The 13,371-nt window shown below is 41.4% G+C and overlaps 1 protein-coding gene across 1 annotated transcript in view; it reads left to right on the top strand.

The window, feature by feature from the left end:
* LOC124556209 (trypsin-1-like) overlaps positions 1-13,371 on the top strand; it is a 149,804-nt gene that overhangs the window by 89,678 nt on the left and 46,755 nt on the right. Inside the window, exon 6 of the mRNA XM_047130198.1 lies at positions 9,866-10,059. Coding sequence (XP_046986154.1) covers positions 9,866-10,059 — 194 coding nt within the window. The remainder of the gene's footprint in view (positions 1-9,865; positions 10,060-13,371) is intronic.

Raw genomic sequence — 13,371 nt, 5'->3', positions numbered from 1 at the left:
CTCCTTCTACTCCATTGATGAATTTCTTAGTAAAACCAACTGATTTGTATATAAGTACAACATAACTTCTGCACAATTTCAGTGCAGTAATGTGTTCACTGAAAATTTGTGTGTGTGTGTGTGTGTGTGTGTGTGTGTGTGTGTGTGTGTGTGTGTGTGTGTGTGTGTAAGTATAATCTAACTTCTGCACCATTTCAGTGCAGTAATGTGTTCATTGTAAATAAGTATTACAGTAGTTGTATTACATGTTTATTACCTTATAAATAAATAAAAAACGTTTTTTATTTTAAATTCAGTGCATTAGTATTTGTAAAATGACTCTTAGTGTTCATTAAAAATGACGATCATTCCACTTGGGACCTGTGGAATGGTACATTAGCTTATTTGTTTTAGTTGTAAATATTTGTCATGTATTGTTGTTTTTCTGACATGTTCCACATCCAGGAGGACCTCCTCACTACTGATCAATTGGAATGAAAGTAAATCTAATCTGCTCTCCTGCTTGCAACATTTAGTGACATCATTACTTATTTTCCTTGCTGCGTAAAGTGCTACCCCTTGTCCTTCTCCAAGGAGTTGAAGGAGTACCCGGCAATTGCCTGTGATGGGACAGTAACTACTTCATTATCACTCATCGATAGATGTAAAGGAACTCAACACAGCATACTAGTCAATTCACAATGGCTACATATGCTATGTTCATATTAGATTGCCGAGATTGGCAGTGGCTGGATGTAAAACCATGAGTGGACCACAGTTGACTGACTCCTGCTGATTCAGAACTAGGGAGACTTTGCTCGTCACTTTGTGAACAAACTGTTCACTTGGTTATCTCATTGTTTTTTTCCCTTGTATGTCATGAATATTTGGAGGATGAAGAAATCTGTCTTAACATTTTTTGTTTCTCAAATGTTTTGTTTCATGTGTTTGAAATAGTACTGGACACATACAACAACTTTTATGTTTTTTGTTTTAAATCTATACCTGTCTTTGGTTCACTGTGTGTTTACAAGAGAAAAAGCATGTTCCATGTTAGTATTATGACTAGGTATCAATGTACTGTATCAGAATAGGGAACATTTTCATAGTGTCCTCATTGCTTCCATCTGTTGCAACACTGAAGCAAGAACTACCACTAGGCATACCTATAGTAATGTCTAATGAATGTGTTTATAAACCAGGTGTAACAATGGCTTCAGATTTGGTGTGAGCACATGAAACTCATTTCTCATAGTAGAGTCTTTGCACAGAACTGTGTGTAATTTACTTGTGCAGACAATTTTCTTGAAGCTTTGACGGTGATTACTCCATGAAAATCCAGAGTACCTTGAGTTGCTCAAATAAAAATATTCTCTCTGCTTTGATCTGAACAATAAAGTTTTTTTTTTTAAGTTTAGAAGATGAGCTTACAGCCTGCAGATGTGTCTTTTGTTTAGAATTGCTTTCTTGTGCTTTGAAATCCAATTCACCCAAAAATATCCAATTTTTACCCTTATGGTACTTATACATCTTACCTACGTTCGCATCTGATATGCATGTTCCAGCAGGGCAAATCAAACATTCTACTTCACACAGGTACAACTGCAAGACTGCTCCATTCAACTGTTATGGTATTTAGATCAAATCCTCCAAACTTTGATGCAACACACAATAAACCCTTTATCTGGGACCTTCTGTCAACTGTTAATGCAATATTTGGCTCTATGAATTTTAAGTTTCCAAAAAATGTGTTGTACATATATAGATGTTTCTTCACTTCTTCAGTTGCTGTGATACAAAAATCAAGGCATTTAAGTCTTAATTGATGACTTCCCTTTTCACATTCCATAGGGAGAGTTTGTGTAATAACTGGTCACATCTGGAGCCAAGATGCACTGATACTGATGGGGTATAATGACATTTGGAAAAGGGTGTCAAAACTGTTGAAGTAAACCTAAACATATTTTACAAACAACATGTAAGCTTTAGTATATGAATTTTCTAATTCATGATGAATAATTTCTGCAGACTTCAATTTATCTTCATCAGTTGATAACTGGAAGTAGTGTGAAAATACATCCCAGTTTTCTGACAGACAAACAATGCATGCATGTAAAACAAGCCAACGTGTACCCAATAATTTAAGCACCTGCTTACATTCGACTCCAAAAAATTCTTGAAATTCTTGCAAAATAGTGCAGCACTTTGCACTGACAGATATGTAGCTTGCCATTGACCTTATTAATTTATCACAGGATCTATGAAGCTTCTCACATGCCTTAATTGCAACTAAAGCAGATGAATGCAGTTGAGAATAATCTGATCTGGTACAGTGTTCCTAAGTCTTGTTATAACAGAATTGTGGCTTCCCATTATTACAGAGGCACTGTCACATGCCATGCCAACAGCATATTGTATACAGGTTATTTTCCAAAAATAGTATTTCAGAACCTAGTTTTATTGCACATGTATGTATTTAGCTTTAATTTGTGTTGTAACAAAAGTTTTCATTTATCAAATTTAATTAATACTGATTGGGTATTTTGAAAAATTACAAATTATTGCAAAATTTGATTATACAATTTTCAAGAGTGGTAATAATGTATAAACTTTTATGTAAGAAATATTTTTGTATATCATTGTTTTGAAGATATTCCCTCCAAACCTTACCTTTCAGGGTTTGTTTTACTGCTTAAAAGTGAAGTTGGGCACAAACAAAAAAATATTTATTGCAGTATTTTGCTGCCTCTACACACCTGCAAAGGTGGGAATGTTCTCTTGTTAGAATTCTGACTGATGTGCTTCCCAGAGTCTTTGATCAGCTATGTTAATTCCTTGTAATTTGGTTGGGCTATACTTAAGTCATATTTTGAAGGTCTAGTTGTAAGCAGTACACAGCTCTTCATTTTGTTGGCTATATTCCATTTTGAAGAATTTTCCATTAAGGTAAAGAACCATAACTCTAAGCTAAATTGTAACATGTGTAGCAACTCATCTGTCTAGCCCACTATCCCAGTTTTGTGTGTTAATAAGTTATGTCTAACTATTTTTAAGGTCCCTTTAATTGGTACATTGGTAAATAAGTTTGGTTTATCCCATGAGCAAATATTGTATCTAATGGACATCCACATCTCTCATCCTATGTGTGTATTGGTTACTATTGTTGACCCTAAAACTCTTATCAAGTTTGTAAATACTTTCATAGTATCCCTGCCAGTCAATATTGAGATGGAGACAGATGAGGTGGTATAGGTATCATACCAGAATAATGCACAACACTGACACAGATGGCATGCAGAAAACATTGCATGAGTGGAGCCATTGACCTAGATGTTTACCTGTCAGGAGCAGTTCTTACATGGACATCAGCAACCTTAGACCTGGCATCCTCCTTGAGCCATGTTCTGTTTTCTGTGTGCTTAGTTTATTTCAGTTGCTCATACTGATAATGTAGTGTTTGTGATGTTCTCTTCTGTACATGGTGTTTGGAACCTCTGCTCCCCCATTTGCATGTTGAGTTTCAATTCCTCTCCCCAGGTTCAGTTCCCTGGGATTGTAGTCAAGCCACTGTCAGATAGTACAGTAATATTTTGTCCCAACAGTGATAGTTTCATGGAAATGTAATGCCTGTGTAGATACAAAAGTGATGGCATAGGACATTCCTCAGCTTGTGACACCTTTCTTTTTCATAATGTTAATTTGTGGCCACCATGGTCCCAGCATTTTTGCAATGATATAAGGAGCAGTTGCACCTCCAGGAGCAGCATCAAAAGCTGCAGCAGAAGTAGATGCCAGAACAGCTCAAACAGTAGGTGAAATTGCTCCATACACTTGCTGCATTGGAGGCAAGCCAGACACAAGCAGAAAAGCCTTCTCCCCCACTACCCCCAATGCCATTTACTAACTTTGATGAGTTTACAGAAAGGTGGGAGAACTACCTATGCCAGTTCTTGCTGCACTGCTAGGTAAGCTGTATTGTCAATCCAGTTGATAATGCTATCTTATCACTGTCCAGAATTGTGGGATTGTACAAAATCATGCAGAATTTGAAGCCCTTTACTGAGTCTGACAAACTTAACATTCAGAATCTATGTCAGTTGCTCACACAGTATTTTTGTCAACAGACCCAAGTGGTGACAGCTCAGTTACAATTTAACCAGAAGCACAAGTGCTCCAGGCAATGGTATGTGGTGAGGATCACCAACCTTCACAAGTGTCAGTTTGAGTGTCCCCAATGTGCTGCCCAATATGTGGACTCTGGCATTAGGGACTTGACTGTAGTTAACACCTGACCCTGAGGCCCAAACCGAGCACTGGCTTTGTCAAAGCCTTCTTTCGACAAAAGTGTTAATATTTCAGAACTTACAGCAGTCACAAAGAGCATAATGTCCAACAACTGGTAGGAGGCAAAGTTAGATGTGCAGTACCCCACATGGTGAACTACATGGCCTCGTTCTGCTGAGCTGCCAGGTGTTAATGCTGGTGATGATTCATCAGCAGCAACATCGTGGTGCTGTTTATCTTCATCTGTGTCAGGGTCAGCGGATTTGAGTCAGTCACAGCATTGTAAACCATGACCATGGCATTTTTTGGGTTCTCCTACCACATCTATTTCCACACAATGGGCAAGTTGGTAGTCCTGCCTCGATTGCTGTTTGGTGCATATTCAGTGAGAATTCCGACATGTAGATGTCATGTGTAAGGTGTGCCACAAGGTACGTCATTTGGAAAAGGTTTGCGACAGTTGGCAAGACATGGCATGGTTGTCATAGGCCCTAGTGTTTTCCCTCAACTAGGATACTGTCTCCAATGCCCACAAGCATTGCCTCAGCATATGCTGCTTATGTTGATAGTGGACGGGTGACTGACTGATTTTCAGGTGGACATGGGACTGACAGTCAGCCTAATTAACTTAGATATGTACAGGCTCTTGGGTTGCCCTACACTGCTAAAGCCACTAAATTAATGTGTGTCTTACAGTAAGCAGTATATTCCTTTGATGGGGCAATTCTCCATCTCTGCAAACTATAATAATGTGGAACAGTAACTTACATTATTAGTGGTTTCTGGGTTAGATGAGTTTTCTGTTTTTGGTTTCCAAGTAGTTGACGAAGTGCAATTAGTGTCTCATTCCTTTCCATTTCAAGATTTTTACTCTTGACTGGGGCCATATGACCGGATGTTTGTGAATACCCTGTGCCGAGCAGAAAACCTCAAGGCACATTCCTTTTTTTATGCAATCAACAATACCTAAATTTCATTGCCTCTGCCCCATTCCCTTCGCCATGCATGACAAAATCATGGCAAAGTTGCAACATTGGCAGGACCTTGGGGTCATATCTCCTGTTTCATTGAGCCAGTGGACAACCACTTTGGTTGTGATCCACAAACCAGACAGTGCCACGCACCTATGTTGCAAATTTAAACAGATAGTCAATATGCATTGTGTAGTTGACTTGCACCCAATTCTAGGGTCAGAGGAGTTGGTAAAGTTGTTAGGGGGCCAGTATTTTTCACGTGTCAGCATGTGTGACACATACTTGCAGTTGCCACTGGATGCTGCCTCTCAGATTTTCTTAGTGCTCAACTCCTTCTTTGGGCCCTACCAGTTCAATTGCTTGCTCTTTGCAATTTCATGTGCACCAGGAATTTATCAACGACATTGAGCAGTTGATTTAGGAAATTCCGTGTTGTGTAAAACTACCTTGATGACATCAGGGACATGTGCTCCATGCAAGAGGAGCATTTACAAAATCTGCAGGCAATTTTCTAACTCCTTCTGGAGGGCAGTCTTCATTGCAAATTCAAAAAGTGTAGTTTTTTCTTCAAAGATGCAGTTTCTCGGACATGTGCTCAGCAAATGGCCTCATTCTTAAGGATTAGCATGTCAAAGCTATCATTAACCTGCTGACACCCAAGAATCTAAAGAAACTCCTGTCCTTTTTGGGCAAGATTTCTTATTATGCTAAGTTCATTCTGTGAGCTGTATGCATCTGCCATTCTCTTAACTAGTTCCACCAAAAGACTTGGATCAGGGTTTATCAGCAGGTTTTTCAGTCCCTAAAGGAGTGTTTGTGTTCCACACCTTGCTCAACTTCCTTTACACCAGGTAAACCATTAACCTAGCATTGGTGCAGTTCTGTCACACTGGAATACATATGTCAACAAAACAAGCAGCCCATTACTTACACATTGAAGATGCTTTCCACAGAGCATCATAACTACTCACAGATGGAAAAGGGACTGCTGACTATAATTTGGTATTAAACTTTTTTTTTTTGTTTTAGCTAAGTTCCTACTCTTCACTGACCCAAGCTGCTGGTTTCTTTATTTGGCCCTCGCTCCAGTTCAGACCGCTCACAAGTTGCAGACATCAGCCTTCTTTCTGACTATAGTAATTACTCCTATGACACTCCTTACCAGTCCACTGACCAGCATGTTAATGCAGATGCCCTATCACAATTGCTGGCAGGGCCTGATCCAGAGTTTGACAAGAGGCTCTAGTTTTCATGTTGGATGAAACTTTGCAGCAGACACTGCTGGATTTTTCTTTGACAGCCTGGGATGTTGTGGCCACCTTGGCCACCAAGCTGCTCTTCTGAAAATTATTTCAGCAGTCCAGATAGGTTGGCCTGACCACACTCATTCTGGAGCATATTTGGTGTAGTGTACATTTTTTATGCTGTGGGATTGACTCAGAATTGTCAATAGGCTCCTTGTGCTGGCCACAGAGGAGCAAGGCTGATGAGTGGTCATCCCTCCAGTGTTGCATCCTTTGGTATTCTAGTTGCTGCATATGTCACACTGGGGTACATCCTGTATGAAGGCTTTGTCATAACATCATGTTTACTGGCTGGTGATTGATCATGATGTTGAACATCTTGTGAGGGCTTGCACAGCCTATGCACTGAACCAACCTGACAAGGTGGACAAGAAGACCAGGGCTCTCCTGAAGAAGACAGGGGTGCCTGAGAAGACTATCAGACAACTTCAGGCAAAAGCTCCAGTGCCACCTAGACTGTATGGTCTGCCTAAAATACAAAATACAAGTAATATTGGGGCCACTATGTATGCAACAGCCAAGTGTTTGAAAAATCTGCTGTCTCCGTATGTGGAGAAATGTGTTCACCACATCCAAAACTCAGAAGACTTCCTGCAACGCCTCAAGCAACTACGCATCACAGATTTGGACATCATGGTTAGTTTTGATGTGGTATCACTGTTCACTAGGACCTCACTGAGAGACTCACTAGAAATGATTGCAGAAAAATTTAACGGTGCTCTGCTAGACCTATTCAGGCATACACTGACATCCATGTATTTCCTGTACGGGAACCAATATTACGAGCAAAATGAAGCTGTAGCTATGGGTAGCCCACTGTCTCCTGTGGTTGCCAACATGTTCATGGAGAGATTTGAGGAGAGGGCATTAGAGGCAGCCAGATATATACCCACATGCTTCTTCAGGTATGTGGATGACACCTTCGTGATCTGACCTCATGGGAAGGACAGGCTCAATGAGTTTCTGGAACATCTTAACTCATGCAACCCAAATATAAAATTCACCATAGAACAGGAGAATAATGGCCAGCTGCCATTTCTGGATGTACTAGTAAAAAGAAAAGCAGATGGATCAATTGTCCACAGTATGTATCGAAAACCCACACACACTGATTTATATCTGCAGGCCAGCAGCTGTCACCACCCTACACAGAAGAACAGAGTTCTTAAGACATTGGTCCACAGAGCACGTGTCCTGTCAGACCAAGATAGTCTACTGACAGAAATAGAGCATCACAAAACAGTGTTCTGCAAAAATGGATATACAATGAAAGAAATTGAGATGGCACTCCAACCAGCCACTACACCACAAGTTCCAGAAGCAGAACAAGATGAAGCAAACAAGGTGGCATATTTGCCCTATGCTGGTTCTGTTTCTGCCAGGATTAGTAGGACCCTCCGTAAACACAATATCAGGTGTGTTTTCTGTCCATCCAGCAAGATCGGGGGACTGGTGGGAAATGTTAAGGATCACCTGGGTTTACGGAAACCAGGGATTTATAATATACCTTGCCAATGTGGCACGTTCTACATTGGCCTGATGACAAGGACAGTAGATATCAGGTGCAAGGAACATCAGAGGCACACCCGATTAAGACAGGCAACAAAATCAGACATTGCTGAACACTGTCTAGAGCTAGTTTCTAACACAGACACCCAGATTTTGGGACAGTGTTATAAGGGAGTCAATAGAGATAAAAGTGACCGATAATCTCATTAACCATGACATGGGGTACCAGCTAAGTAGAGCCTGGGATCCTGCTCTGGAATTATTGAAGAAGCAATGGGGACAGCTGCAGCACTCCACAAATAGAAGAACTAAAGGCGTGGACATGGAGAACAATCCCATACAGAGTTCCAGGTACATCAGGCGGAAGACGGAATGCCCAGGGTTGGGTCTGACGGGTGCAGACCACAGAGGGAACATCTGGAACCACAGCGGACCGAAAACGGAATGGCAACACTCCAGCAGATCACAGTGAGTGGGAGAGTACCACAGGGGGAATGCCTGGTTACATGTAAAATTAGTTAAGAGAACAAACTGTATTGTAACATTACCTAAAAATATCATTGTTAATTGTTAACGATCTAAAGAAAACTTACATTATGTAGCAAGAAAAATGTAATAAATGTTTAAAAATAAAATTGTTAAAACCTATGGCAGGAAAGAGTAAATAGCAAGCACTAAAGCAGACCGCTCTGCCCCCTCAGGGCAGGTAATGGGAGGGGGGGCGGGGGGGGGGGGGGGGCGGGGGGGGGGGGGGCGGGGGGGGAAAGAATGTGAGGAGTAGTCTCAGGTCACACCTGATGCAGGTAACGAGCTATGTTATTGAAATATTGTACAAGTATGACACTGATATCCGGCAGAGCACCTGACAACTCAAGATGTCATTAGGTCACCAGGAAAGCCTGAAGAATTATGAGTGTAATCTTCATTTCTTCAACAAATTTAAGTCGGCCCCCAATAGCTGAGTGGTCAGTGCAACAAAATGTCAATCCTAAGAGTCTGGGTTCTATTCCCAGCTGGGTCAGAGATTTTCTCTGCTCAGGGACTGGGTGTTGTGTTGTCCTAATCATCATCATTTCATCCCCATCGACGCACAACTCGCGAAGTGGTGTCAAATTGAAAGACTTGCACCCAGCGAACGGTCTAACCAACAGGAGGCCCTATTCACATGACATTGCATTACAACAGATTTAACAGAAACTGTTAATTATCAATTTTTACTTTTAACTGATTCTGAATATTTTTGAGTTGACCATTATTTATTTCAGCTATATTGTTCTGTTCAAAACATCATATTGTTTTGACAACATAGTCTTTTTCATAGACTAACATTGCCGCATTACTCTTGTCAGCTTTTATAACAAAACCTTCTGCCACCTGAAGTTTTCTATTCAAATTTTTAAGAATGTTCGGTTCTTAGTTGTCTATGGTACTAGTGTCTAAAGCCTCATGTAGAGTTCTTCTCACTCCTACAGTTTTATTTGGTTTCTTCAGTTTTTTACTTTCTTAGCAGAATCACAAGTTAGTTTGACTTCAATTATTGTTCACTTTACAGCTTTCTTTGTAAAATTTTACATCAATATATTTTGTGTTGGAGTTAATGTGTTAATATATAAAGAGAATGTAAAAATAAATCTGATTTGGATTTGTGTTTAGAATTTTGAAGAAACAAATGCAACATTTGCATGTGATACTGCATAATGAATTCTTTTTGCCATGTACTTGCTGTATTTTCTTTTTTAAAAAAAAGTATGAACAGAAGCAACAGCCCTAACTGTCAATCAGTTCCTTTCCTTAAACATTTTGTATTTTTTATAGGAAATGGAACTGTGACTGGTTGGGGACGTCTAACAGAAGATGGTACCCTGCCACATGTTTTGCATCATGTTTCCCTTCCATTTATATCAACTGACCTCTGTAAAAAGTGGTATGTTGAGGCTGGATATGGTCAGTATGTGAATCCATGCCAAGTATGCAGCGGCTATGGGGCAGGTGGGGCAGATTCATGTCAGGTAAGGAAAATTTAAATTAATGAGTTACTGTGCAATCCATGTAATGCAGTCATCTATTAAATACTGAGGATCGTTGTTTCACCTTTTAACTGTCTGCATTATGGTGTCCTGAGGTTCCAATAGTAGCACAACATGCTGTGTAGCATTCAGTGTCCATACATGGATGTTGGACACACAGACTGCATGCTTCTGTCTTTTTTCAAACTTCAACTTTGCGACTTTGACAGTCACACACGATTATCACAGTCTGAGCTTAGTTCATGTAACTGTTCTAAAACAGAATATGTATCAGAACTCAATGCAAAATCATTTTTGAAGATAAAAAATCACCATTTTGGAAAAGTATGACACTGCAAGATGTACTCAGTCTGTGGAGAGATAACTATGACAGAAGAAAGCAAAGCACTCATTGCAGATCACAAACTGCACAACTCCCACTGTCACCTTTCACTCTGGATTTGTAGTCTCACATGTCTGATGCCAGGCACACCCGCACTCATCCACCAAGTGTAATGGAAGCAATGACACATCAGACTAACAGACCTTTTTACTATCATTGTGTATCCAATTAATGTGCTGTTGTACAAACAGTGGTATTTGATGACACATGTCCACAATACATTTGTGATACAGTGGATATTAGAGTGTGGCTCTGAATCACCTCCAGTATGCACTCATTTTCATTAATTGTCAATTGTTAAGTTCAGCTGCTCCACAATCTGCTGGTATACTGGTCACCAAGCATGGTGCTGGCCTCAACTTTTCACTGTCTACTGTTGTCTCTTTTAATGACAACAAATCACATATTATGATACTCTTCAATTTTGGGATTGCTGTAGCAAGAACAAACGCAATTTATGGAATGTAGTACTTTATAGAGAAACGTGTATAACACAATGAAGTACAGGTGGCGAGTAGCACTGAACACATTGACTGGACAACAGTAATACAAGTTACAGAATAGACTGGGCACTCATTTGCAGTCACTTAAACAATACTATTTCTTTGGTGGCTCACCAGAGTGTGCCAGGGGTCTGGCCTAGGTGGCCTCTATAAGTGGGTCTGTGAACCATATGGATGTACGATCTCTGAAATTTCACACACCGTGAGTGGAGGTACATCACTCCTCCCTTCCAGGGGTGGGAAAACCATATACATAAAAACAAAAATACATGGTACAGAAAAAGTGTGTGAACAGAAAAAAAGCGCTGGTACCAAAACAACACTGGTACCAAGAAAAGCAGTGGTACTGAAAAAGCAGTGGTACCGAAAAGCTGTGGTACTGAAAAAGCAGCAGTATGGGAAACACTAGTGACTGTGCTGATGTCCATTTAATTGCCTGATGATGGTGGCTACTGCAGTCTGTGGTGCGCAGGCACCAGCAAATAAGGGTGGATGTGATGAGGGGGCGGTTTTGATGCACCATTCCCCCTCTTGTGGGAGGCCATAGGGCAGGACCGGGGATGGCATCTCCATAGGGTCATCTTTGTTAAGATTAGTGGTTGCCACAGAGTGGTCAGCAGGGGCATTGGGGATGATGGCAACACAAGATCCAGCAACAGACATGGCGGCGGCTGTGGCATCAGGTGCAGCGGCACTGCAGCAGAGGCTGCACCAGCAATAGCAGTTGAGGAGTGGGGGAGGAGGTAGAAACTGTAGACAGCAATCTGTCAGTCAGCGATCCACACTGTGACGTGAACCAGACTGTCTGCAATACAGGAACAGGCATCAGTGGCAGTAGGAGTGGGGGAGGTAATGGTCCCTCCAGAAGAGACACCACCAAGCGTGGCCGTAGCTAGTTGAAGTGGGATGTCCACCTGTCAGGAGTGCAGACAATGCACAAGAGCTGGCAGCAGTTATGCTCAATGATGGCAGGAACCCAGTTCAGCCAGCGACTGAAACCATGAGCCCAGACAGGTGCAACTGACCAGAACCATAGCAGAGCCAATGACACCAGCGGTTGTGGTGCTGGATGCAGTGGGTGAAGGAGGGTCTGTGGTTGGCGCTCATGTAGCAACTCCACTGCGCTCTTGTCCCCTATTTGAACCATGCATTTGGCCTCAGCATTGGATTGAGGATGAAGTGAGTGAGCTGTGAGACGGTGTACACCACTAGCCTGCAAAAGTGGCAAATTCTTGAGAAACAAACTGGACACTGTTATCTGTAACCATAGTATATGGAAATCCCTCAGTTTCAAAAATCTTAGATGGGGCCAAAATAGTGGCCACCGTGTAGGGAAACTTGGAATAGGCATCCACTACAGTGAAACAATACCGACTTAGGAAGGGCCCAGCAAAATCGACATTTAGGCTCTCCCACAAGCACTTAGGCATGAACCAGGGGGAAAAGGACACCTGCAGGACTGCCTGTTGCTGCACACAGGGAGTGCAAACAGCAATAAGTCATGTAATCTCTCCATAAGTGCTAGGCTAATACACATGTCAGCAGGCCTAAATCCTTGGTGTGAGAGGTACCCTATGACTGACATGCAGAAGCTGCAGTATGTTATGGTGTAAGGAAGCATGAATCACAACCTGGGCAGATGCATCCATCAAACACAGAAAGGTGATGCTGGAGGGAGATGTAGTTATGCAAGGGATCCGAGGCACAGCCCACAGATTTTTCTGGCCAACCATGCTGCACAAAAAAGAGGTCCCAGCTAAGTACAGGATCTGTGGTCACGGTCAATGCTATCATGAAACTAGTGATGAGAAAACCATTGTCTGTGTTCTGGTTTTCAAATCTAAATACAAACAAAGGAACTCATCCTGATCAAATGCTGGGTCTGGCCCAATCATAAGGTGAGATAAGGCATTGGCATTGGCTTGTTGCACCATTGGCTGATAACAGATCCGATAATGATAATGGGAGAGGAAGAGAACCCACAGTTGCAAATGATGCACTGCCTTGTCCGGCATGGAAGCCGAAGGTTTAAAAAGAGCAACTAATGGCTTTTGATCCATGATTAAGTTGAATCAAGAACCATACAACAAGATGTGAAATTTCTTGAGGGTGAATGCAATCACTAAAGCCTACATTTCAATCTGAGAATATTGATGCTGAGTGGGAGATAAAGTCTTGGGAGGGTAAGCAATGTGCCATTCAAACACATCTGCATATATGTGCACCAACACCACTACAAGACCATGCCAAGAAGCATCTGCAGCCAACACAAGATGCTGACCCACCTGAAAAGTGACCAGACAAAGGGCAGATTAAAACTTAGATTTAAGCAAAGTGAACACTTGGTCACAAGCCGGGGACCAGAAAAAATGCCATACTTTTACACAAAAGTATGTGCATGGGCTGAGC

The sequence above is a fragment of the Schistocerca americana genome, chromosome X (assembly GCF_021461395.2).
Source record: "Schistocerca americana isolate TAMUIC-IGC-003095 chromosome X, iqSchAmer2.1, whole genome shotgun sequence".
Lineage (NCBI taxonomy): Eukaryota > Metazoa > Arthropoda > Insecta > Orthoptera > Acrididae > Schistocerca > Schistocerca americana.
The sequence above is the reverse complement of the archived record's forward strand: the minus strand, read 5'-3'. Positions and strand labels throughout refer to the sequence as shown.